The sequence below is a fragment of the Sesamum indicum genome, linkage group LG6 (assembly GCF_026168435.1).
Source record: "Sesamum indicum cultivar Baizhima isolate 11 linkage group LG6, ASM2616843v1, whole genome shotgun sequence".
Taxonomy (NCBI): Eukaryota; Viridiplantae; Streptophyta; class Magnoliopsida; order Lamiales; family Pedaliaceae; genus Sesamum; species Sesamum indicum.
In genome coordinates, this window is record NC_142662.1 from 22280890 (window position 1) to 22308199 (window position 27310).

Here is a 27310-nt window from a genome sequence, read left to right on the forward strand (position 1 = left end):
TATGTAAATATTTACTTAGGTATGTTATACATTTTATCATATATTTTTAATATCTATACTAATATAAAAAAAATTTATTTATAAATGACGATTTGTGATACCAATACCTCAATTTCTTTTATTTTTATCGATAATACCTTTATCTTAAATTTCTTTTTGTTCAATCTTTTTTTAAAGAATGAAATGTGCTGGTTTATATATTTTATTTTTATTTATAATATATTTTTAAATATAAAATATTATTTAACATATGTACATATAAAGATGGCATGCCACGAGTTACGATAGAATAAAATGAAAAGCAAATTATAATCTATACCAAGTTGCGGTAAAATTCTCATAATTTGCCTCATTAGACTCACATGAATTTTCTTTGTTTCTGAATGTTAAATAATTGATATGTACTTACAATATGTATCAATATGGTTGTCCTATTGACACAAGAAATCAAACACATAATTTTACTAATAGAAAATAAATATGTTTTGATTAATTGAAGCAAACATGTGTCGGTGATTAACACAAATTCACTTGCTTGATAGATGGGATTTCTTTGCTGTCTGTGCATATATATATTTGCTGGTTCACCCTTTTGAGAGATTCAAAAGAATTTCAAGTGTACAACTTTGTGTGTGTGTGTGTTGGTTTTATATAAGCAGTAATTGTATAGTTTTATTAATGTTTCCACAGATGCAGTAATATCATAATACATCAAATTCAATTAATATATTAATGAAATAAAAAATTATAAAATTAAATAAATACCCACATATTTTATAAGATTCTGATGACGTATGATTTGTGTAACTCAACGTAGAAAGAGTTTATTGTTTTGTTTATTTTTTATTCAAGGCATCTCTTATCCTCCTCCACCGATGTATTTATAGGATGAGCAAGGGATGGGTCTTGTATGGAAAATCATTAAAAAATCTTCCTAGATGTCTTTTACTTAATCTTCTGCCAGTCCAGTCACTTATTTCTTTAGAGATCTTTTATCATTCGAGGAGTTTTTAGATAAGCTTGTGCATAACTCCTTTTCTGAGATATTTCTCATAGTTATCTTCGTATCTTCTTGTAGGTTGTTGAAGTTAGTAACCAGCAGCAGCAGCAGCACCATGAAATGCAGCAGCAGAAGTTGAAGTCCAAACAGGCTGGTGATGATGAAGAAGCTATTGGAGTCTTAGATACAGGCTGAAAAGTGCATGATAGAAACACGTTTTTTGTATTACTGATGTAATGTTGATAAGTTGCTTGTGTGGAGTGCTACGTCATTTATTTGTATTCCTATTGGGCCAAGTAGTTAATTTTTCTGTTAGTTGGTTATTAGGTGGTTTAGTGAAGTGTCATATATACGTTGTATCAGTCTAAGTCTTCTGCTGTAACAGAGATTCAACAGAGCTTCATTAACTGAGAATGGAGAAATCATTCTTCTCCCAATTGCTGTGTTCTTCATTTGTTGTTTTGATCTTGCGTTCCAACATGGTATCAGAGCCTTCTATATGAAGGTCTCTGGGATTTTTCTTTGAATTGAACCAGCAGAACTATGGCGGAATCAAGCTCGAACAGATCTGCGGCAGAGCAGCTAGAGCGAGAGGCACTTTATATACATCCTTCGGAGAATTCTAGCATGATATTGGCTACTTCTCCCCTGGACGGCACGAATTTTTTACCATGGAGTCGCTCCATCTATGTTGCCTTAGGTACAAAAATGAAACTAGGCTTCATAGATGGCTCATTTCCGAGGCCTGAGATAGGATCAACTTCATTTGAGCAGTGGCGTCTTGTTGATCTTATGGTTACCTCCTGGATATGGAATTCCATATCCAGAGAAATTGTTGAATCCTTTATGTTTGTTAACTCATCTCGAGAACTTTGGTTGGAGATACAAAGTCGGTACGGCAGAAGCAACGGACCGATGATCTATCGGATTCAACGCGAGATTTCTTCCATCTCGCAGCATGACATGTCTCTTACTGCATATGTGACAAAGCTGAAAACTTCCTGGAATGAACTGTTAAGTTTGGCACCCAGTCCAAAGTGTACGTGTGGTGGCTGCACCTGTGGGGTGAATAAGGCGATTGAAGAACAGAACGAACACGTGCAGTTGATGCAGTTTCTTATGGGATTACACGAGACGTATGACAACGAGAGAAGTCAGTTGCTGATGCAGGATCCTCTGCCTACTCTAGAACGAGCTTTCTCTATGGTCTTCACGGTTGAAAAGCAAAGGCAAGTACATACTGAAACGTCTGCTGTACCTCAACATATGGCTTATCAATTTGCATCAAAGGAGGTCAAGAAAAATGGTGCTGAGAGGTTTCAAACTAAGAAGAGATCGTACATAGACAAGAGAACTCTGACTTGTGCGCATTGTCATAGAACCGGTCACACTTTAGACACTTGTTTTCAAGTCCATGGAGTACCAGACTGGTACAAAACCTTGAATGAGAAGAAGAAGAAAGTACCTGGGGTTAAGTCCTTTGCAGCTGCAGCGACAAATGAACAACAGACTTCTGCGGGGAGTAATAACACTAAGCAGATGACAGACTTAATGGCGGACCTAATCAGACTGATGCAAAGAAGCAATACAACCGGTGATCCTATCACCAACTACTCCAACTTTGCCTGCAGCGAGAACATCGAATTTGCTGGTAATGTTACTACACCTTCAGAGATTGATTTGGGTTCTTGGATTTTGGACACTGGGGCTACAAACCATATATGCACTAACCTTAATCTATTTCATTCTCTTGTTGTTCCTTCACAACCCAAACACGTGCATCTCCCTGATGGAACATATAAAACCGCTGCGTATGTTGGCATTGTCCAGTTAAATCATCATATCACACTCACTCAAGTCCTATATCTTCCTTCTTTCTCTGTTAATTTGTTGTCCGTTAGCCAACTCTGCCGTGATACCTCTTATGTTTTCCATTTTACTGACTCAAAGTGTTTATTGCAGGACCAAATTAGCAAAGCCATCCTCTTTGAGGGACATATACACAAGAACTTGTATGTTGTTCGGCAGTCATCTCATCAAAATTCTTGTCATTCCTCTGTACTTTGTAATTCTGCAAATTTGCATTGTAATCTTCGGACATGGCATCATAGGTTGGGCCATGTTCCCTTGCCAATAATGAAACGAATTCCTTTTCTCACTTCTGTCACTATGGAATCTATTGAACCTTGTGAGATATGTCATAAAGCTAAGCAAGTTAGAACCTGTTTTCCTTCGAGCTTATCCCAAAGTGAGGCTCCTTTTAATCTAGTTCACCTGGACGTTTGGGGACCATACACTGCCTATACAATCACAAACTGCAGCTACATATTAACTATCCTGGATGACCATTCCCGCTCCCTTTGGACCTATCTCTTGAAACAGAAATCTCAAGTACCTTCTGTCCTTAAGTCCTTCGCCTCCATGGTTAGAACCCAGTACTCTAAGGAAATCAAAGTCATTCGGTCCGATAATGGCTCTGAATTTTTGAACAAAAGTGTCAAACCTTTTGCAATGAGATGGGGATCATACACCAAACATCCTGCACCTACACTCCCCAACAAAATGGGAGAGTAAAACGCAAGCATAGGCAGCTTTTGAATGTGGCTCGAGCTTTGCTTTTTCAGGCATCAATGCCTCTGAAATTTTGGGCCGATTCTATACTCACTGCAACCTACCTAATCAATAGAACACCCTCCAAAATCCTTCAATGGAAAACACCCTTCGAAAAACTTACTGGAAATTCCCCAACCTATCACCATATTCGTACCTTTGGAAGCCTGTGTTTTGCCACCAATGTTGATCCTCACAAGTCTAAGTTCCATCCTAGAGCCAGTAAGTGTGTTCTCTTAGGATATATGATGACACAAAAGGGCTATAAACTGTATGACATGGACAACAATCATATCATTGTGTCTCGAGATGTCCAGTTTTATGAAGACATATTCCCTTACTCTGTTTCGCAGGATCAGCCTTCACCTTGCCCTCTCCCGGTGATTCATCCATCTATTGATCTCCCTACTTGCACTCTAGCAGAACCTCCAAACACTCCTTCATCATTTGAACCATCTATTCCAACCTCAGAAATTGTTCCTGCAGCTACACCTTCACTCAGACGCTCTACCAGAATTTCCCATCCGCCTACTTGGTTAAATGATTTTGTCTGTTCTACCAGTCACCCCTCTTCACTGCATTCACATACCCCTGCATATATGTCGTTTGTAGCCTCCTTGTCTGTTTTGCAGGAGCCCGTGTCTTTTTCTGAAGCTGTGAAACACAGAGAATGGAGAGAGGCCATGGATACAGAGTTGAAGGCCTTGGAAGCTAACAATACTTGGAAGCTTTCTCCTTTACCAGCAGGCAAACGTGCCATTGGGTGCAAATGGGTCTTTAAGACCAAACTTCGGGCGGATGGTACGGTGGAGAGGCATAAGGCACGTTTGGTGGCGAAGGGGTTCAGTCAAATAGAAGGCGTTGATTACACGGATAGCTTCTCGCCGGTTGCAAAATCTGTGACTCTGCGGATTTTCCTTGCCATTGCTGCTGCTCGTGCATGGCCTATTCAGCAGCTCGATATAAATAACGCGTTCCTCCATGGGTATATCGAGGAAGATATATATATGTTGCCTCCTGAAGGATACACTGTCCCTTCCAATACGGTGTGCAAGTTACAACGCTCATTGTACGGCCTTAAACAGGCCTCCCGGCAATGGAATGCCGAGTTTACCTTAACGCTTACTTCATATGGTTTTACTCAGTCGGTACATGATCACTGTTTATTTGTGAAACCTTCTTCTTCAGGTCTCATGGCCTTACTGGTTTATGTAGACGATATTCTCATCACGGGGCCTTCCATTGCTGAAATTGCTGAGGTTAAGCACTATCTTCACAGCCTATTCACTATCAAAGATTTGGGGGATGCCCGGTATTTCCTTGGACTTGAGATAGCACGGAGTTCTTCAGGATTGTACATTGCTCAAACCAAGTATGTATTGGATATAGTGAAGGACACTGGTCTTCTTCAAGCTAAATCTGCCTCGACTCCTTTTCCTTCAGGATTGAAACTAGCTGCAGGTTCTGGTCCTCTGTTTTCTCGGCCTGACTCTTATCGAAGGCTTGTTGGGCGTTTGCTTTATTTGGGATTCTCTCGGCCGGATATCTCTTATCCGGTGCAGCAGCTCAGCCAGTACCTTAATCAACCTTGTGAGTCGCATTGGAGAGCTGCGTTACATGTGGTCCGGTACCTGAAGGGGTGTCCTTCTAAGGGACTATATTTTCCAGCTTCAAACACATTCACTGTTCGTGCATTCTGTGATGCCGATTGGGCATCGTGTCTAGACTCTCGCCGGTCTCTCACTGGGTATTGCATTTTCCTTGGCGATGCGTTGGTGTCGTGGAAGACTAAGAAACAAACGACTGTTTCGAGGTCTACCGCAGAATCGGAATACAGGAGCTTGGCTTCGACGGTTTGTGAACTTCGGTGGATTTCCTATATACTGTCTGATTTTGATGTTCCTGTCTCTCTTCCCATTGACTTATATTGTGATAATAAGGCTGCATTACATATCATGGCAAATCCGGTCTTCCACGAGCGTACTAAACACATCGAATTGGACTGTCATCTTGTTCGGGATGCTTACAAGGATGGTTTTGTGTCACCTTCCTTTGTTCCTGGCATTCAGCAGTTAGCGGATATTTTTACCAAATCTCTGCCTTTAAAATCATTCTTATTACTCATCTCCAAGTTGGGCCTTGTCTCTTTTGATCCCAGTCCCACTTGTGGGGGGGATGTTGAAGTTAGTAACCAGCAGCAGCGGCAGCACCATGAAATGCAGCAGCAGAAGTTGAAGTCCAAACAGGCTGGTGATGATGAAGAAGCTATTGGAGTCTTAGATACAGGCTGAAAAGTGCATGATAGAAACACGTTTTTTGTATTACTGATGTAATGTTGATAAGTTGCTTGTGTGGAGTGCTACGTCATTTATTTGTATTCCTATTGGGCCAAGTAGTTAATTTTTCTGTTAGTTGGTTATTAGGTGGTTTAGTGAAGTGTCATATATACGTTGTATCAGTCTAAGTCTTCTGCTGTAACAGAGATTCAACAGAGCTTCATTAACTGAGAATGGAGAAATCATTCTTCTCCCAATTGCTGTGTTCTTCATTTGTTGTTTTGATCTTGCGTTCCAACATAGGTTTCCAACTTATTCCTTCAATGCTTCCCTTTGTCCTCGTAGACCCTTTCAATCGCTCTTTGTAGGTCTTCATGTCTCTTCGTAACCTACCTCCCTACCTTGTAGATTTTCCAGTAGCTCCGAACTTGCTCTCTTATTCGTAGGTCCCCAAAGTAGTCCTCGTGGTTCTTTTCGTCCTTGTAAGATTTCCCTTCGAGATCCTTGAATGAATATTTCAATCTGCATGCTTTCCCTTTTCGTATCCTTTCTCTTCTGGGTTACTCTTCGCAATAATACTTAAGAACCCAACATTCCTGGCTTCCTTCGAACATATTCGTCACATAAGGTGCTCTTCAAACCCATAAAATGAAGAACTTTGCATTCACCATTTAGTTATTTAACCTTTCGAGAGATAAACAATTTAATATTTTACCCTTAACATTGAGAAAAATTGAAAACCTAATATGCTCCTTATTGCAAAATAATGACTTCTTTTGTCCATCGTTAAGAATCCTTTTTGCACGACTTACAATTTCTCTACCAATCATTGTAATCTAGAGAGATGAAAGATAAATATTGCCACTAGTTATTATGTGGGCTCAAATGCATTTCATAGTAACAGTCCCGCAAGCGGCAAGGAAAGGGCCTAACGCCCCCAAAAGAGCCAAGTTCCAAGGGGGAACATCCTGCTAAAGTATATCATGCGAAAGAACTCATCCTGGAGTTAATATTAGGGGATCCTGAAAAGATCACTCGTATTAGGTCTCAAATGCAAGGACAAATCAAAGAATATTTGATTGGATGCCTCCAATGAAATGCTGATATATTTGCCTGAACTCCTTAGGACTTGGAGGGGATAGACCCTAAGGTAATTACACACTATATCAAGATAGATCCTTCCGTGAAGTTGGCGAAACAAAAAAGAGACAATTTAGACCCAAGAAAGATAAAATCATTCAGGCTGAAGTAAGCAAGCTTCTAAGAGCTGGACACATTAAAGAAGTCCAATTCCCTGAATGACTATCCAACATAGTGTTAGTCCCCAAGCCAGGGACAAATCGAGGATGTGTGTGGATTTAACTAGGGCCAAGGAGGACAAAGCCCAAGGAGGGAGTCTATAGATCCAAGGGGGCAGGGGGTTCAATGCCACTCTATCCGCCAGAAGGACATTTGCCCAGGTGATGGTAGATTATTTGGGCAAAGGTCACAAGGAAGTATACGTGGAATACAACAAGGACCCCATGAGGCCTTACATGTTGCCAACCACCCTAGGAAATTGGAATACGGTCAGCAAAACTCCTATCCCGTCTTGATCTCCCCCAACGAGGTCGGACTCTCTTAGACCTCTCTAAATAATATCAAATTTTGAGGGGGCCTATCCGCAACAACTACCTCCCCAACTCCCTGGGGGACGAGACTCTTTACTTGTTGGGGGACTTCAACAATCAAAGCTGGTTTGACCCCGCAATCAAGGGTAACATTTTACTACTCACACAAGCATTTTTTCTAGCACAAATTTCTTAATCATTTTCACATTATTGCACGCCATTTCATTACTATATATTTCTTTTTTAATTTTATCATTTTAAAAATGTGTATTAACTTGCGTCGGAGTGCATTTCTTTTGCAGGTCCCACTTCCGCCTTATGGCGGAATTTGGCCTAGAAGATCTCAAGTCCAAAATTTCATCAAAAGTGCGGCTTTTGCATGCATCAATAATAAGTTTAGATAAAATTAGATGAGTACCCACACATCTTTGAAGATTCAAACCCATAAATGTAGAACTTTGCATTCACCATTTAGTTATTTGAGCTACCACGAGATAGCAATTTTAATATTTTACCCTTAACATTGAGAAAAATTGAAAACCTAATACACACCCTTATTGCAAAATAAGGATTTCTTTTGTCCATCATCAAGATTCGCTTCTCCACGACTATCAATCTCTCTACAAATCATTATAATTCAAAGAGGTTAAAGTCGAATATTGCTATAATCATTGTAATTTAGAGAGGTTAAAGTCGAATATTACCATAATTATTATGTGGGCTCAAATGCTTTTGGTAGGATTAAACATGACCTATATGTTGATTTTTACATAATTAAGCCTCAGGTTTTGGTAATAGTAGGTCACTTACAAGGACTCGGACTGATACAAAAAACACAAGCACATTCGTCCACAATTTTCCAATTTGTGAAGTATCCTACACTTATTTTCTCGATTTTCTATTAAAATTTGAAAAAAGAAAAAGACAAATTACTATTTCAACATGTCAAGACCCACTTTTCGGTTCTTGTTGCTGCTTTTCACTGTTCCAGAAAAAGGCAAAAAAGCAGTAGAAAGACAATTTAAACTTTTGAGATGAGATTGCCAACTTTAGATGTAAAAAGGTAACATAATTGCTCAAACATCTTTTATCCTATGTGGTAAAACTACTTGGCCCACAAACTATAACACGCTCACAGCAACAAGGTTTGTATACTAACAGATGAAATTATATATAAGATTAAACAGTGGTTAGTCATAAAGAATCCAGACTGTGCAAACACAAAATGAGTAAACATTATAGCTATAATTACCTTCATTGCTGTCACACAAGATTAAGAGAAGTAGATCTGTGATTAATATACAGTTCTCAGTCAGCAGTATCACACTGTGGGGAATGAAGCACAAGCTAAGCTTACAGTGGGGCCTGGAAACAGAAAAAAGTACCAAGAAGAAAGAAAAGAAGATATTACAACATGACTGCGTACGGGGACCCTTTTAGCCCTTTCATCTTAAACCGAAGATACATTGGTGGGATGAGATTATCAGCAATAGAATAATTTACAGCAAAAAATTGTGAGTAAACAGCCGATGAATACCAACTTTACAAACAAATAAGCAACCAATACCGACACAACTTCAAACCTTTTCAAATGGAATGAAAATCCAATCAGTGCCACCAATTCCAGTTAATGTCTTCTAACATCTTCTGCTGGCATTTGGACATAAGGGTTTACTGTGTTGACAGTTTCGGGAACCTCTTTGAGCTCTAGGGATGGCATGGAACCAAGAGAGACACTCTGGGGAACTGCACCTTGGGGAATTGTTGGGGTAGGAGAGCCTGCAGACATTGTGCCAAAGGACTGCGTATTGTGCGCTGTAGTTATCTTGATGGGGTAGACCTCCGAGACCTCTTCAGTGCCTTCATCCAGATACACTACGTCTTGCATGGTGAGCTGGTGGTACTCAACAATCTCCCTCAGGAAACGGTTCTCCCGTGCATAGACTGAATTCTCTTGTGCAAGACGAGCTTTCTCAGCCAAAAGAGATTCAAGCTGAAGCCTTATCTGATATGGAACACAGTAAACAACTAATTAAATACGTATTTAATGAGTAAGTTGGAAACAGGTCCACAGTAAACTTAAGCATATTCTTTGGAGAAAGAGAGAACAGGACCATAAAGAGCAGGCACAGACCATAAAAGAGAAATAATTGCCGGTCAATAGTGGATTTCAATGTCATCACAAAGAAAAAAGATACATGTTCATCGCCAAAGTTAGAGACATGATATGCCTATACCAACAGTGACTAAAAATTCTACTCCGACAATGGGTCTCAAACATAAAGTAGGACAAAAGGAAACAGGAAAGTTAATCTCTTTGCATCTCCCTGATTTACAGTTCTGGCAAGCAGATGACCTTCCTTTTCTTTTTTCCCCTCCCCTCAGCATAATTTTTGTTAACTAAATAAATTCTCTTGGTTGAAAACAATAGGCCACACATACACAAATGAAAGCCAATTATATACACAAGCAGATATTTCTATATCAAAATGTCGGTTAGGTCATGGGTTCAGCCATGATACTGAAATAATAATTATTAACAAGACCACTAAATCAAAGAATGGCCATCACCTGTTAACTCAGGAGTTTTGAAATAGATAAATGCCAATAACAAGGTAATCTGTATACAATTTTATAGAAAAAAATGACAAAAAATATATATAAATTTGATATCACAATGCTACTTGACAAATATGTACATAAATTCGATTTGTGGTTTCATTGGACAAATTTGCATGTAAATTGGATCTTGTAGCAGACTTCGAGAAACTTGTTAAAAAAGAAATTGCCTAAAATATGGTAAGATTTCCTCTAAAAAACAAATAAAGATAAAGATTCGTAAAAACCAATTAGCAATGAGCATTATCAGTAGGCAACTTGAGTGTTAATCATTCACAAAATATTGACGGACAATCATCTCAAATGATTTTGATATATATTTCAGCAAAATCACTTAACTACATCCACCAGGAAATTTTGAAATTAATGTTTTAGGTAATCCTGGAGGAATAACATGTCCGACATTAACATGCAGAAAGGTTATCTAAAATTTCATGATTTGGAAGTATTAGTTTAATGCTAACCAAAAGTAATTCCAAAAGATTTAGATACAACAAAAAAATAGCTACTTATTTGACTCTAACGGTATCATGTCCAGTTTTGGTCATTTTCCCGATATAAAGATTTTATTATGCCAAACATAGTAACATCTTATAAGATGTGAAAACATATTATAAGGTTTATCATCTTATTTTATCCAAACGTTTTAGGATCTTATTTTCCAAGATGTAGGAGCATATAAGATGTTCAAGCAAGCCTAGCCAAACACCCTAAGTTAAAGAACTTCTCAGAGACTTTCCCAATAATCCTTAGTATCTCCAATTTACCACATATTGACACATCAAACACTTCATACTTCTGCTATATCCAGACAAGGAGATATCCAAAGAAGTTTGATGGATGTAAGATATCTCCATACACAATAAACATATTTGTAATGCGTCTTAGAAAGCTATAATTAAAGCTGCCATTAATTCTGATGTAAAATGCAATTAAAGTGGACATCAAAGATCAGTGATACGGAAAGAGACCGACCATGACATTCAGATTTTTCATCTTCATTTTCAAGGGTAAGAACAGTAGAGAAAGTCTCGTTCTCTTTCAGGAGAGAGAGATTACTCACCAAATCATCATCTTCAGGGTTGTCTCCATTGTCACGGCTCTCTCTGAGGACTTTGTTTTCTTCTTCAAGCTGAGCACAACGCTCCTTTGCAAACGCCAGGTCAGCCTTGACTGTCTTCAGCTCTCTCAGTAGAAGTTTTGCTTTAGCAGCCATTGCCATCGCAACCTGAGGTTTGCAACAAATGACTATCATGCATTCAAGAAATAAAAAAAATTCTAACTTCATAAGAATGAGCCATGCAGCTACATCTTGAGTATCATAGCTCAGATGCTTTTTCTACCAAAAGCATCTGCTCAGTTCTTTATATTATTACCACCAAAACAAGCAGAGCGGTGAGGCTTCAGAAACATAAAGGAAAGTCTAACACTGTATAACTTCCAATGGATGCAAGCTGACCTTATTTTATAAATGTCAATCGGTAGGACCAGAAGCAGAAGCATTTTGACTGACACAAAGATAGAAGATTAAAGAAAACATGGTAAGTACATCTCCAACCACCATTGCATGCTTTCCTGAACTTATTGTACAGCAAGTTTTACATGCTTAATAGTCATCTCAGCACAGAAGTCCCAGTAAAATATTTTTGACCCTTGGTATCATTGGGTTTTATTGACTTAATGGCTGACCCTTTAAAGATGTTTGTGCTATAACCCAAAAAAGGATATGTTCAATTAAGTGTTTTCTTGCATTGAGGCAAAGCATTTCTGGGACTAAGACAGGGGGCAGCCACCCTGTGACTGCTTTTTTTCCTTACATCTTGTTTTCCTACATCTCACCGAACAGTTTAACAGGTTCTAGAACGTCTACATAAGATCCTTATTCTCACTTGTTTTAGCATCCTTTATTTCCTATGAATCTATGTCACTACAGTGTTCAAATAATTTATTTATGACTAAAACACCAATTTCCTTAAAATCAGATGCTGTTAGCTCATTTCATACATACATTATGGGTTCATATTGTTAGAAGAAAACTAAATGAAATAAAATAAAGATAAAAAACCAAGACAGTGCGTAAAATAGTTGTGCTTTAACACTGATGCAACACAGTTGCAACCTTACGTCGCGAGATGCCTTCAGCTGCGTTTCCAAATCAGCATGCATCTGAGGTTGTATATTAGTCTGCGTAGTAGGTGGTTGTCTCAAGCTACTGAGATTTGAAGCCTCGTTCGGTGATCTGGAGCTACCACTCTTCTTCCTTATTTGAATCTTACGAGTCTCTTGAATTATGTCTGCAGTACGGTTCTCCACTGCTGTGATACCCTCCTGGAAAGAGCCACAGTGTACAGCATCAATATTGTCAAAAGAATAAAATATAGGATAAGTAGACAGTCGAATAATATGTTTCCAGACACTTGCAAATAATTGCAAAGAACTATCAAAGTTCAGATTGTTTTTAATTTTATTTCTTGTTATGGCATCATAACATTTGAGGCTTCCGTGATAAACTTATGTACTCATATCCTCTCGACATGGCTACTAAACAGGACTAGAGTACATAATTCTGAAATTATTTCACAATAAAAACTCAAAACTAACATCATACAACTTCCCTATACCCTTATAAAAAAAAAAAAATAAATAAATAAATAAAACTTCGCTATACCCTTATAGGTAAGCCAATCTTTGAGTTAAGAGTTTTCCCAAATTAAAAGGCAAATCCTGTCCAAATGAAATGTCACTTTGTCCTGCAGGTATTGACCTTCCCCACACTCCTTCCAGAAGAAGTATAAGCAGTGCATTAGCAGTAACAGCAAATCGGTAATCAGAAAAGAGGGTACAAGAAGATTAATGTTATCAAAATGTAGCTACACATTTTACTTGCCATTTTTATAAAGGGCATCTACAAATCAGATTCTCAAGAACGAGGGCTAACAAGACTCAGGTATATATATATATATATACACTAGTCATCATAGCACGCCGTCCCTGCATGCGATTATAAATAAAATTTCACGTTTTAAAATATTATAAATAATAAAAAATATATATAGACTAACACATCACATTTCCAAAAAAGAAATAAAAAAGAAAAGAAAGAAAGCAACAAAAGAAAATTAATTTAGGGGTATTATCGGCATAACAATAAAATTGGTGCTGCGGCGTCATAACCGCCATCTATGATATAAAAAGGTCTTTTTCTTATATATTAGTATAGATATACATTCTCTCAATTGTTTTTGCCATAAATAGTTAAAACCATACTGATAACTCCTAATTCTAACATCAAGACCTTGTTGACTACTAATATGGACTGATATTGCTTGAAACCAAAAGGCATAACATATAAGGCATTTAGGCGTGGAAGTGCTAGCCTTATTACTATTCTTCTACAACCACATGGAGCCTCTGGGTGGTCCGTGGTTGGGAGGGGGTTCTGGTGTAATATGTACACCTGTATAGGGTTCTATAGAAAATGGTTTTTTTGGGCGCCCAATGCAAACTTTTCCAAGGTTAACAGTCCTGATCTTCAAAAGCTTGGAAGGGACAAACGCATGAAAGATTTGCTGTGGACTTCATGATAAATTATATATTATGAAGCAGTGATGTGCATCACACCAATAAAATTAGTAAAGGCAAATGATTTTAAGTTAATATAGTTATTTGCTAAAAGCATGTTTATGGTTATACTTCTATAATTTTATTGTTTTTAAATTAAATTTGATTAAAGTTGTACCTTTGTTAAAAGTTAAGCAAACTTCCTTACTAGAACAACTTGACCCCAAAATTTCAGTTCTGGATCAGTCACTCCACAAAAAAAACCAGATAACATGGTGGAATAGGAAATCAGTTATCTCAGAAATTGGCCATAGCAGCACTTAAGCATGATGCTATCTCATTAATTATTCATGATTATCGGCTAATGGAGAGATCCCCATCGAAAAGCGAAAATGGATTCTTAAAAAGCTCAAAACAACAGTCCCATTGATTCCAAAAGAGAAGGGAACAAGAGAACATTTAGAAGCCAACCTCAAGAGCATTGCCAATGGTGCCGCCAATGTAATTAAGCGATGATGCAATTGCATCTAATCCCTTCTGTAATGCAGGACCATCTTTCTTTTGACGGCCCGGAGAGTCATATTTGCTATCGTACTGCAAATTAAGAAAAACAAAAATAAGTTTAACTGGAAGCATCACAACAAAAGATAGTATTGCCAAATGAAAAGTGGATTATTTTGATAGCTAACAGCAGAAAAGTTGATCAGAATAAATCTTCCATGTAAAGTAAATTTGGACAACATTTGGAATAGGAAAAATTAAAAATAGACGTTCCATAGAATAGAAATTATTACTGCAACTTCTATCCTCATACAATAGAAAATTATTACTGCAACTTCTATCCTCATACAATAGAATGCAATTTGTGATTTTCATTCTGGTCAAAATGATCAAATCACTTAACAAAATGCAATCAACAACATATCAATAAACAATTTCATACCTGATCTGTTTTGCTTCTATTAGAGGTATGAAGTGTTGTCCCTCCAGGAGTTTCATGTGGTCGAGCCATATTACCATCATCATCAATAATCGATTTAGCTTTCCGAGCTAGCACCCCCCAGAATCCTTGCTTAGAGTCATTCATGTTCTTCTTTGGTGGATGGTCATAGATGGATGAATCCTATATTCCATAAACGACAATATTACTACACCACTGTAGAAGATGACCTAGAGAATATGTACAGTCCATGTACTATCCACACAGCACCAGAGAATGGTCAAATTCATACAGGATTTTGTTAAATCCAAATCCTTTTCCACTAAATGCATGAACTAGTTCAACAAAAAGCGACTAGGATTAGACAAATTTGGATCCATTCATGTCCCTATATCATCAATCATTTGATGCATCCTCTATTTCATAAATTGCAATTTATCAAGCATAATCTAAAAAAATTCAGTTATCCACATGGAGAAGCAGAAGAGGACTGACATACATATGCATATGATAGAAAATGAGAAAGATGGAGACAGATCATATTAATAACCTACGCAAAGAGGAGCTGATGAGGTTTCGTGTGAGTATGGGTGGGAGAAAGACTCTGGAGGGTGAAATTCCAGCCTCTCACACTCATCCATGAAGTCAGGAATTGGCATAAGGGTGAACCGATCGCAGTTTATAACATTTCTTATGGACCAAAGCAAACAAGAAAACATTTTTCATTTTGAACTTTCTTAGTTCAAATGAAATGTTACAATATCAGTTGCTAAAATAAGGACATCGTTGGAACATCTTCAGTGCAACCAAAAGGTAGTGCACAATGAGGAGTACTTTGCACGATACGCCAAAAACACCAACTGCTCTTCCTGTAGAAGTCTCAATAGTGGTAATGAGGCTGTCAAACATAGGGATGTCAACAGTCTAGGTCTGGCTGAAACCCTCAGTAACCCACCAAATCCCACACACACCTGCCTTGAACTAGAAACACACCAATCAAACCCTTTAATCTCTCCGAACCCACTTAATAACTAAGAATAACTCAAAAAGATGCAGACAACTTTTTTTGAACTTTTAACTATATATAAACAAAATTAATGCAAATTATCAAATCGACAAGATCTGGCAGTGCGGCAGGGGAAACACCCCAGTTCAACCCTTCCCATTTCCCTGAAAACCTAAACCACAATATTAACAATCCAATGTCAATCCTATTATATCCTCCCTCATCCCCAAAATCCAGATCCCACCAACTCGCTTCAACTATAATCCTTCTAAACCTACTTAATTTTTCCAGAAAATACATCCTTCAAAAAGCAATCGGGAGCCAAATCCATGGCTAAGCAACTGACTAGAAATCCAAACCATCCCCAAAACTTTTCAGAATGTAATTGTATCAAGGGCGAAGATCATCTAATTCATCTTACAGTAAACTGCAATTTCCACAATGCATCATAGATCACAAGACAAGTAGCATAAAACAGATTGGCAACCAAGACCAAAACAGAAAACTTCCACTTCACAATAAATCTGACATACTTAATAAAAACATGAAATGAAAATGGGGGTTGGGGGGGGCGGGGGGCTAAAAGATACCTTAGCAGAGGAAGGAGTTGAACCACGTGGAGAATGGAGAGCAGATTGTTCGTAGACCGAGGACAGCGAAGAATCCCAGTACGCCGACGAAGCTCTGATGGCTTTAGTGGCGAGCGAGGATGCAGAAGACGAAGACGAGGAGCTATCGGCCGCCGGCGGAGGGCTCGAATCGTAATTATACGCGTAAAGGGAATCACCCCTCCCAACTTGCTGCCTCCTCCTGTAAGCCATACTTCACCGGAATCCGAATCGGAAAAATCTGTGTTCTTTTCCTTTATGAACGGCGTGATTGTATATAGATTCTTCAGTTCTGGGCGGTTTGGAAAAGCAGTTGAAATGAATTTACGGTTTTCCTTCTCCTTTCAAATTCCGCTTTGACTCACACTCCCATTCTTGTGTTTTTGATAATTGGATTGAGAGAGATTTGTGGGTTTCTTGTTTCCCGGGAGGAAAGAAGGGAAGCCGAAAAGCGGAGTGTCAACGCCAGCGAAAGTTGAGTTCAGTTTCGTTATGTTCACGTTCTGCACTATTCTAAGAATCTGGATCTGATTCTTTGGGTTGAACACAACTATCAAATGGGCTACTTATTACCTTCCACATTAAAACAAACGCCAAATTTCATTATTAGTTGCTCATCATTTATTTTCATCCCATTCTCCATCTTCATCTTTTAAATGTAATTGTAAATAGTTCTTTTCCTGGGATAATTAAACTTTATATGGGATTTGGTATAATTACATGTATATTTATGATTTATAAAATTATATCTAGCATTCTTTAGATTTGCGATTATCTAACAAATAAGTCCCTTTATTAGTCAAAATCCACTGATTTATTGATATTAGCAAAAAGATTGATTGAGACTGATATTTTTACTTTCAATTGACTTAATACTGACTTATAGCAGGTTAAATATTTTTTTACTGACTAAACTACCCTTATAGTGCCGAAGTTATACTTCATCACATGCATTAACATGCGAAGACGTATGAGGGTAATTTGATTATAAAAAGATCTATTTGACCTGCAATAAATCAGTAATAAGTCAATTATGGATAAATATAGATCTTTTGCGATTTTTTTGGTTAATATAAGCAAGTTCAGTGAATTTTAACTAATTGATTAACTTATTTATAGACAGAAGCAAACCTTTGGGGTGGTAGATGTCATTTCCCAAACCACAGATTTTACGTATAATTACATCAAAACTCGGGAAATAAGAGTGTAATTATTTCTTTTTTCTTTGAGAGAAATTGTAAATAGTTGATCATCTCTAAAATATATTTTATTAAAGTCTTGAATAATAAAATATAAATCCCAATAGACAAAATATTCTAATAATAAGGGGAAAATTAGAAAAAAAAATGAATATCTTTATTAATCTTCTATAAAATGTCATTACATCAAATATTATAGTTTTTTCATCAAAAAGAGTTAATTACACTTATACCCCATTTGAGAATTCTCCATTAATAGTTATCCCCTTCAATAAGCCAATCGAGATACATATGAATTTACGTTCAATTTTTTTTGCTAATATCAACAAATTCAATAAATTTTGACTGACAGAGGGATCTATTTGTTAAACAGAAACAAACAACTATATAAACTAAATGTAATTTTTCAAATTATAGAACAATTATGTGTAATTACACCAAATTTCAGAGGAGGACCGTATAATTATCCCAAAAATATTACTAGGAGAATATTGAATAAGGGATAAAATTAAAAATTTATATAATCTATTTGCTGACATCGATACTTCTATCCAAACCCAAGGTTAGTGAGAAACTGAGAATTCTCATATGAGAAGTACATGTAATTTTGCATTTTGAAAAAGCGTTTAAGTGTAATTAACTCTAAACAAAATTACAAATTTGAAAAACTACAAGACATATATATATAAAAGGGTTAATTACATTCTCCACCTCTCAAGTATACGTACTATTGCATTCACCTGCCTAGAGTATAAAACGTAATAAAATTCCCCCCTCAATAACATTGATCATAATTTTTAGAACGAAATTCTCTTATCATTTAGCCCCTTTAAAATATATTCATTACAATCCCTAAAAAGAAATTGAATTATCATAATTTTTTATTACATGAACTTGTTCAAACTTTATAATTTTTAGGAAAAATTATTTTTTTGATCCTTTAATTTTTTTCCAATTAGTTTTAGTCCTTTGAATGCCATTTAATTTATTTAGTCCTATAAGTTACAAAATTGACGCAACGAAGTCTGATTAAAGGTTTTCTATTTTGTTCCGTCAAAATTTTAAATTATTTTTATTTTTTTATAATTATAAAAATCACCATTGACAATAAAAAAATATTGATATTTTGTGTAATATTTTTATTATTATTTCTTCGAGAGAGGACTGTATGTGTAATTTTTCAAAATATAGATATAATTTGTGTAGATTATGTTGACGCTTATGGTGGGTGTAGATAGTTTGTGTAGTTGTTATTATTAATTCTTAACATGCTTAGTGATTAAAGACTTTGAAAACAAATGCAATGTTTGCTGATCTAAAACTAATGGTAAAATTTGTTTCGCAGCCTTTATGCTATATACAGATTTAAAATTAATAAATGACTTCTCGTACATTTCTTTTGTACTAACCTTAGGAAATTTCGAATCAAACAAATCCTTGGCAATAGCTTTAGCCAATTTGGCAGTCAAATTTTGCTTTTCATATAAGAACTTCTCTTATTGAAAATTAATTTCCTTTTCGAGAAATATGGAGATCTTGCAAAATGTAGGATTTTGTTGGAACCGTTCAAGAATTACTACTTGTTCAATTACATCATATATAATTGATCTACCTGAGATTTCAATTAGATTCAACCATAATATATATATATATATATATATATACATTTATCGTCATTAAACCCTAAACCAATTCTCAACAAATTCTAAAATATATCTTCCGGGCACATATGTGAAGTCATTTCACATCTTATTTCTAATTTAGGACTTGTCACTGGCAGCATTTGGGACATAAGATGCAACTCAACTTTGATTTAATTTTCATGCTCAATTTTTAATTTTCAAAATCCTAAATAGAAAGAATGTTTGTTTATTTAATTTCTTTTCATCATTATTCTCATTTCAATCTTATATACTGAATAAATTTATAATATATTCTTCTCACAGTGAATTGACATGCCGTCTCTGAGTTAATAAAAAATATTATTATCAATTTTTTAAAATAAAAAAAAATACACAAATCATCCGACTACAAAATAAAACTATCACTTTAAATTATTCAAATAAAAAAATATTAATTTCAACACAACTAAATCCAAATATATTTATATTCCCAAAACAAAACCATATACAAAATTATTAATACGTATTTTTCATTAAAAAAAAATGAAGATAGGGAATGAAAACAAAACCCAGGCATAGAGTACCATTTTGCAAGGCCTACAATTTATCCCATCCACACCTTACCTAACTAAACCTACAATCTGATGGAAAATTCTTATAGGAACTATTTATCATATAATTAATTTAAATTTAGCCAAATTTAATTTAAATTAAAATGTTCACTTTCATTATGATGCGGCCAAAAAAAGCACAAATTCAATTGATATGGACTATGTTCAAAGTTTGGACCGAAGCAAATACAAATCCTGAATCGGGGACGTGCAAGAAAGTCGTTAGCACTCCGACGCACAAATTAGCTTTGGATTTAGGAGAAAAATGATCCTAAGAAATAAAATGTAATGAGAAGTCGTGATAGAGTAAGCAATTTCATGAGATAAATTGTGCTAATAGTGCAATTCGAATGTTAAAGCAAAAATATAAGTAGTTTTCTAGATTCTGGAGGGTGTCTCCATAGAGGGATTGAAGGTGTCCCTATTGGAGGACTGCACCTATATATATAGGGCGTCCCCCTAGGTTGGAACTCTGCAGACCTCATTTATTCTCAGAAAATGAGGCGAAATATGTGAAGATAAAGTAGGATTCGATTTTATCTTCAACTGATCAGTTAACAACAAACACGTCTTTGCATAGAAAGGACTCCTTTCATGCGTGGACTCCTCTTTTGCAGTGAGTCCTAGATTTAGGAATCTTGGGTCTTTGGAGATGCCTCCCTTCTTCTAGGCTAACCTAGTTGTCAAGGAGGGTGGGTCCTCCTAGGGCTGATGTGGTTCAATGTAGATGTTGACCTCTAGGTTGATGAGATGCCACGTGAAGAGTGAACTGCCACATGTGTGAGCCATTCGGACCGAATATTTATCGAGCTTTGATCATAACCCGATTAGGAAAATACCTTCAACCTCCTTCCTTTGCTAATGTGTTTTCTTGGGCACCCCGCCAAGGCCGTTTGTTTGGCCCTCTTAGGCCTTTTAAGATGTTAAAAGCCTCTTTTTTCTTTCTTATTTTGGATCGCGTGGCCTCTTTGGGCCAACCTATTTTTATGCATATCACATTCATAAACCAATAAATTCAAATTCATATTCATATTCATATAAAAATCCAAAGATGTATAATCACTACAAGAAAATATGATATTATTGACAAATTATGAAAAAAATGTCATTTTTCGTCCTATAACTTAGAGCGTTTCCACCTTTGATTCATTATTTACAGGATTCTCACTTTTGATCCTATAATATTAAAAAAAATATCAATTTTGGTCCCATGACACCTGTTTGTTAGATGTTTAACAAAAAAGCATACGTGGTTGTTAAATGCATGAGACCGAAGATGCTACTTTTTTAAAGTTATTGGACCAAAAGTGAGAATTCCCAACATATAAGATTGAAAAGTGTAAAAGCTGTAATAGCCACGTAATATTCCATTAAAATATATATAAAAATGTGTCATGAGACCAAAAGTACTATTTTTTAAAAGTTATAGGGGCAAAAATAACAATAATACCATAACCAATGAGACCAAAAATGAAAAAATCTAAGTTATGTGACGAAAAGTATCATTACCCCCACAAACTATTGAGTGAAAATTCTAAACTTATACTTATTAGTGACAAAAAACATGTACAAAATTATCACTAAATACAATTAGTGACACGACTATAGTAACAATATAGTGACAATTATTATTTGTTATAACTAAATTGTCACTATAAATGAGTCACTAATCATATTTAGCACAATTTTGTGCACATTTTTTAATCACTAATTTATCCTAATAACAATATTACAAAATAATAGTAATTACTAAACTTATGATATTCATTATTATAACAAAGTAAACATTTTTGTCACTAAATATATATAATTAGTGATAATAATAAAATTATTACTTAATATTTTCTTTATCACTAATCTTCTATTTTTTATATAATGAATCCAACCCAATCTAACTCAACTCAACTCAAATCGTTCACATGGAAAAGGAAAAAACACAAATTCATACACATGAGTCAAAAAATTTAGAATCCAAGCCAACCCAACTCAACTCAACTCGATTTGTTCGCCAAAAAAGAAAACTCAAACTCGCATACAAGTCCGAAAACTCCCCCACCCAACCCAACTCGACTCGTTTAAAGAAACCATGATCACCATGCGTAAAAGCCACACGCAAGCAAGCAGACGAGCCCAACTAAACTCAACTCAAATCTTTTTATAATATATATAAAAGCAGAAGCATCCCCATACACAATCCCACACGAGATTTTTCTCAGACAAGTGAGTTGGAAATAAAACAACTCATCGTACTTGCGGTCTCGATCCGCACAATGAACTCCATTTCTTTATTGCTCCAACTGCATAGAATCCTCAGATGAGAGGAGAGACTTTCCACACAAACTTCCCCCCACGTCCGAGGACTTAAAATAATAATTAAGGGTTTTTGGCTTAGGGCAAAAACAAGATATTCTGGTTTGAATAAACTAATTGTCATGCCGCAGACACAACTGTGTGTGTCGTGTATTAATTAAGTGAAAAGGGCTGCACGAACGTCGACAAACACCAATAGATAATTGCATTAGCTTCAAGTTCCAAGATAGCATAGCATAGGCTGCCCACAAAAAACCATTTTAGGCACAAGCCGGAGTTTGTGAACTAGCCACTAGATTAGCTCAACCCTACACCACCACAAAGCTGCAACTGCATACACACACACATGTGTGTGTGTGTGTTTTTCATGTATTATTACACACCTATGCTTGTTTGTGTAAACATGGGACAAATGTAAGTTCTGTACATGCACTTATTTATCTGGGAATGGAAGAGTATATATGTAGATGGTGGTGACAGCTTTAAAGGGCTGCAGAAAAAGAGAAAGTGGTCTATACACTGTCATTGACAGGGAAAAACAAAGAAAAAAGAATCCCTCTTCCCACCATTGGTTTCTCCTCAAATGGAGAGACTTTTCATGTCAGTTTACCTTAACTTTATCTGGGAATTTTTCACTTTAGTGTTGGAGGTGTTGATATTCTTGGATGCTTGTTTGTCTTACTTTGTTTAACTATATGTATATATAGGAGCCCTTCATTAAAACAAATGAGAAATATATTGGTAAGTATATGATAAACATGTTAAATTTAAGTCCAAATATACCAATAAAAAAGGAGGTGAAAATGGAAAAGAACATTTTGATTGAATTTTCTGTTTCAAATTCTATTGAATTTTCTATTTCACCTTAATATATATACACGTTATGTGTATAAAAATTAATACAAAAGAATGTAAAAGAGAAAAATTTACCACAAAAGAGAGAAAAAGACTAGCTGGAAAAGGATCCTCGTTCATTGAGTTAGAAAAGCTGGAAAGGTGATTTTATGAACTGGTCACTATATAGAACAAACCATTTAATGAGTATCACTACCCTGTTTAATTATCAACTCATAATAATTAGTGAATGTAGATGCCGGAAATCCCCTTATGAAGCTGCATTCCAAGTTTAATGATATATAAATGAAATAAGAAGCACATTGAAAAGACAAGCAAAGGGAGCTCCCTTCAGTCCAAGCACAGAGAAGGGATAGGGTGAAATTTATCTCCCGCATCATTCACACATTCACAGTAGCAACGAGCTCAACTCCTCTACTGTGTTTGAATGAATGAGACGGCAGCAAATTCAGACCCTTCACATATCCATGAGTGGGCTGAAGGAAGCTCTCTCAAACCATCATCCACAACACGGAGCCACTTAAGAAATGCACGTACCAGTAAATCATTGGACAAGCAAAAATGTAACAAGAGGCATCGATATGTCTGCTCAGCCAAATACTATGCAACAGGTTTAGGCCATCTCTGAAAGGGAAACAATTCTAGATGGTCTAAGTTAAGGTAAATCCGATTAAAAATCGACAACGTGACATCCCTAGCATAGCAAATGATTTACATCGTAGCAGACCTCACCATATCTTGCAACATTGCTAGTTGTATATTGCCAAACTGAACATTACGACATCTACCAGCAATATCTGTCACGCCTTTTTCTCGAAATTTAACTATGACTATGTCACATTGTATATATATGTCTGATAATTTACTGAGGATTTATACTTAACTAGGAATTATGAGGAATGAATACTACATATTCTGGAACATTAATATCACAGAGGTGAAAAGAGAAACTGGGTCTCACCCCATCAGAAGAATTGGATCATCCCTAGACTAATTAATGCCTCGAGGTAGAGAAAGAACTGCAGAATTTTGTTTGGGGCAGACAATATATATAGAAGTAAACCTAATATCCTCCTGATCAAAGAAAATACCCTATGTTAGCCATTAGTCCTGGTCATAAGGCAATCAAGAATTTGCATGAACCCTAACCCTAACCCTGGAAAGAACACTAGGAACAGAACCCTTTAAACGTCAGATCCTAAATAATCAAATCACAAAGGACAATATACTCAGATCCATGAAAATTTATCTCTCCAGAATCAAAATTCAACGTGAGTTCACGAGCATATAATCCATTTTCTTAACACATATATTTCTTCTGCAATGGGTGTAAATTTTTCAGGAGAAAATCAGACGCAGTATAACATTTGAACCCCATTGAAAGATATCTTGAAAATGTATTGCACACACAGCAAATACATGTATATATGTGTAAAGACATGATCAAAGGAGAGAAGATTAGAGCTACCGAACTCACTGAATATATTTTCTTGAAATATAAAGCAAGTTCCCACCACAAAGATGAACTCTTTCGTCTACCAGGAGAACCATTCAGTGACTGAAAGGTAGAAAAACAACCAAGAAAGTAGGTAGATGACATAGTATTCTGGCAGTAGTGGGAACAGTTTGCAGAAATCACGGAGGAGAAGAAGTGTTGAGATGAGATGATGGGTCGCTGTCGTTATGAGAGTCAGAGAAATAGAGAAAGCGATGGGGAGAGATCTCTATGAAATCTGGAAATAAAAGAAGAGATAGCGAAAATGAACTGAAGGGGCCTTCCACTTTTCTTTTCTTTTCTTTCCTCAGGAGATTTCTTTTCAGAAGGTGTGATGATGTTGTAGTTGCAAGAAAGCTGGGAAATATGTGTATTTATACACATACGGATAAAGGGCCGAGGGCTGCACCACCGACTCCTCCTTTCCAACCCTCTTCCCCCTCTCTCTTGAGGAAAGGAGAAAGAGAAAAACATGATGTGGTGGGCTATTCTTTGACCATTACTCCTTTTGGTGTGATCTCTCTCTCTCTGTCTCTCTCTCTCTTTCTCGTCAGAGGTTGTAGGCAAATTAGCAGTGGTCATTGCATAATTAAACCTGGTCTGGGGAATGGGATTTCACATGTGGAGAACTATTCACTTGTAGGGTTCAAGAATGCACCATTTTTGTTTTGGATTTTCTTGTGAAGAATATTTTAGGAAATAATTTTGGGGAGATTTAATTAAGAGATGTGCAATTATATATATATAGATATATTTATTTTTTTCATTTTTTTCCATAGGAATCATGTCTTCTTTTCATATAATATTTTATTTTTTTAGTTGTGTCATTAAGGGGAATAGCATTTTTTTAGTTGTGTCATTAATTTTTTAAGGGGAATAGCATTTTTTATCCCATAATTTAGGGTCTTTTCACTTTTGATTATCATGATTATATAATTCTCATTTTTTGTTCTATAACTTTAAAAATATAACAATTTTGGTCAAATGTCACCTACTGTTAGCTATTGAACGAAAAGGTCGTCTGACAGTTAAGTGCGTAGGACCAAAAATACTACTGTTTGAAAGTTATGCGACTAAAAAAGTAAGAATTTTGTAATACATGGGACCAAAAATGTAAAATTCTAAAGACCACGTTCATGTTCTGTTAAAATATATGATAAAAATGTATTATGGGACCAAAAGTATTATTTTTAAGAAGTTATATGACCAAAAATGAGAATCTTGTAATTAATGGGATCAAAATGCAAAAGCTCTAAGTTATGGACGAAAATTGTCATTTTTCCTTTTTTTCATTATTAAGTGGGATTGATGTATAGTAACTCCTTTTGATTGGTGAATGTGTGTTAATTAACTTAAATACAGTTCGTTTTAATAAAAAATAAATAAAAGTTAAAAGGTATAAATAGAAAATCATACTCCCTAATACTAAAATCCACATTTGCAAGCGCCCTATATTGTATATATATTCTTAGTGTTATATTTTCAGAAAAAATCTCATTATATATACGTTATTTTTCATTTATATTTTATTTTAAAATTTTAATATACTTCATCAATCTTCTCAATGATATTTTTTTTCATTATTATTATGATTAAATTATACATATTTAGAGTGTTCATTTGACATTAATACTAACTTCTTTTTATAGTAGCATAAGAAGAAACATGCATTTTCACTATAGTTACTTATCATGATTAAAGAGAAAAAACAATAATGGTGGATATTGATTATTATTAAATACTGTGCAATAATTATTATATTTAATATAATTTAAATTGTAAATATTTATATGATTATAATCACTACAAGAAAATAGGTTAATAGCAATGTCGAGGTAGTTAGCAAGTAATTTTCTCATTGCTAAATCACATTATTTAACACAAGATTTTACTTGTATTTAGCAACGAAAATTTACTTGCTAACGCATTTAACTACAAATTGTTTATAATATATATTAAATAGTGTATTAGCAACGAAAATTGTACTTGCTAATTAGCTTGACCCTAACTTTAGCATCAAAGTTTTTCGCAGCTATTGAGCTATTTTCTTGTAATGAATATTGATTAACCATGGTCAAAGGTTGTACGTAAGGGATTGTTATACTTCCTCCCCTGAAACTTGATATAATTATACGTAAACCCCCTGTAGTACCCTTAAAATTGGTTTTCATTACAAATATATCCATTCGTTAGTTAAAATTTATTGAGTTTGTTGGTATTAATAAATAAATAAAAAGTTGAATAAAAAATAATAATACTACCTTTGATTGACTTATTACTGATTTTTTATAAATTAAATAATTTTTTTCTTACTAAATTATCCTTATTTTTGAAATTCAGAACATAATGATTTACAGTATAGAAAATAATTAATATTTTTTGCAATATAGTTTGTGGAAAAAAGTGTCGAAGAATACGAATATGATAACATTTCTGGGGAAGGGAAATAGTTTCAAGAAACAGTATATTCATTTTATTTACCGACGGAATCACGAAAGGTTGGCGACGGAAAGTCAGTCTAAAGTCTGGCAAGTAAAACTTCAAATCAAAATACATTTATAAGTGAGAGTCCGACGCTGTGCTTCGTTTTATTTTCAGTTTTAATTTTTCGATTTCTAGTGGAAGTATATGTTATTTTTTTTAATTCATTTCTATGTAGAAATATAAATATATTTAATTTTTTTCTTTTTGTTTGTGTTCGTAATAGTAAAATATATTTAAATTAGTTAATGATAATATATTATTTTATTATTAGTAATGTCAAATAAATATTTTTATATGAATGAAATTTATGGTTTGTTATTTTTTCTTAATATTTATGATTGGTAAGTGATGCCATATGATGTGTATATAACTAAAAATTTAATTTTATTATTATATTATCAAGTTAATGATTGAAAGAATATGTATATTAGTGTTTGTATATGTGTGCATGATTTATTAAAAATCAAAAGATAATTAAACCACTTACCAATGGTAAATATTAAA

General features: G+C 35.2%; 1 protein-coding gene and 1 long non-coding RNA gene across 2 annotated transcripts; both read right to left on the minus strand.

Moving 5' to 3' along the window:
- Positions 1 to 8722: 8722 nt before the first annotated feature.
- On the minus strand, positions 8723 to 16780 carry LOC105163837 (uncharacterized). Its single transcript, XM_011082327.3, has 6 exons — positions 16213 to 16780; positions 14620 to 14799; positions 14148 to 14270; positions 12240 to 12443; positions 11179 to 11343; positions 8723 to 9501 (listed from the first exon to the last, which is right to left on the minus strand). The coding sequence occupies exons 1-6, from the start codon at positions 16441 to 16443 to the stop codon at positions 9124 to 9126; spliced, it is 1281 nt and encodes a 426-aa protein (XP_011080629.1). The 5' UTR covers positions 16444 to 16780; the 3' UTR covers positions 8723 to 9123.
- A 3184-nt stretch (positions 16781 to 19964) lies between these two features.
- Positions 19965 to 24899, minus strand: LOC148787912 (uncharacterized). The gene is made up of 2 exons (XR_016065803.1): positions 24305 to 24899; positions 19965 to 23901 (listed from the first exon to the last, which is right to left on the minus strand). It is a non-coding gene; the product is annotated as an uncharacterized LOC148787912 (long non-coding RNA).
- Between the last annotated feature and the right edge of the window lie 2411 nt (positions 24900 to 27310).

Bases quoted from the DNA above. Each gene is read 5' to 3' on its own strand.
- LOC105163837 (XM_011082327.3), bottom strand. From the start codon at position 16,443: ATGGCTTACAGGAGGAGGCAGCAAGTTGGGAGGGGTGATTCCCTTTAC. The intron at 14,271-14,619 runs GTATGAAATTGT...CTTAATTTGCAG, and splicing joins ATAGAAGCAAAACAGATCAG to TACGATAGCAAATATGACTC. The intron at 11,344-12,239 runs GTAAGGTTGCAA...TGCAAACCTCAG, and splicing joins AGCTGAAGGCATCTCGCGAC to GTTGCGATGGCAATGGCTGC.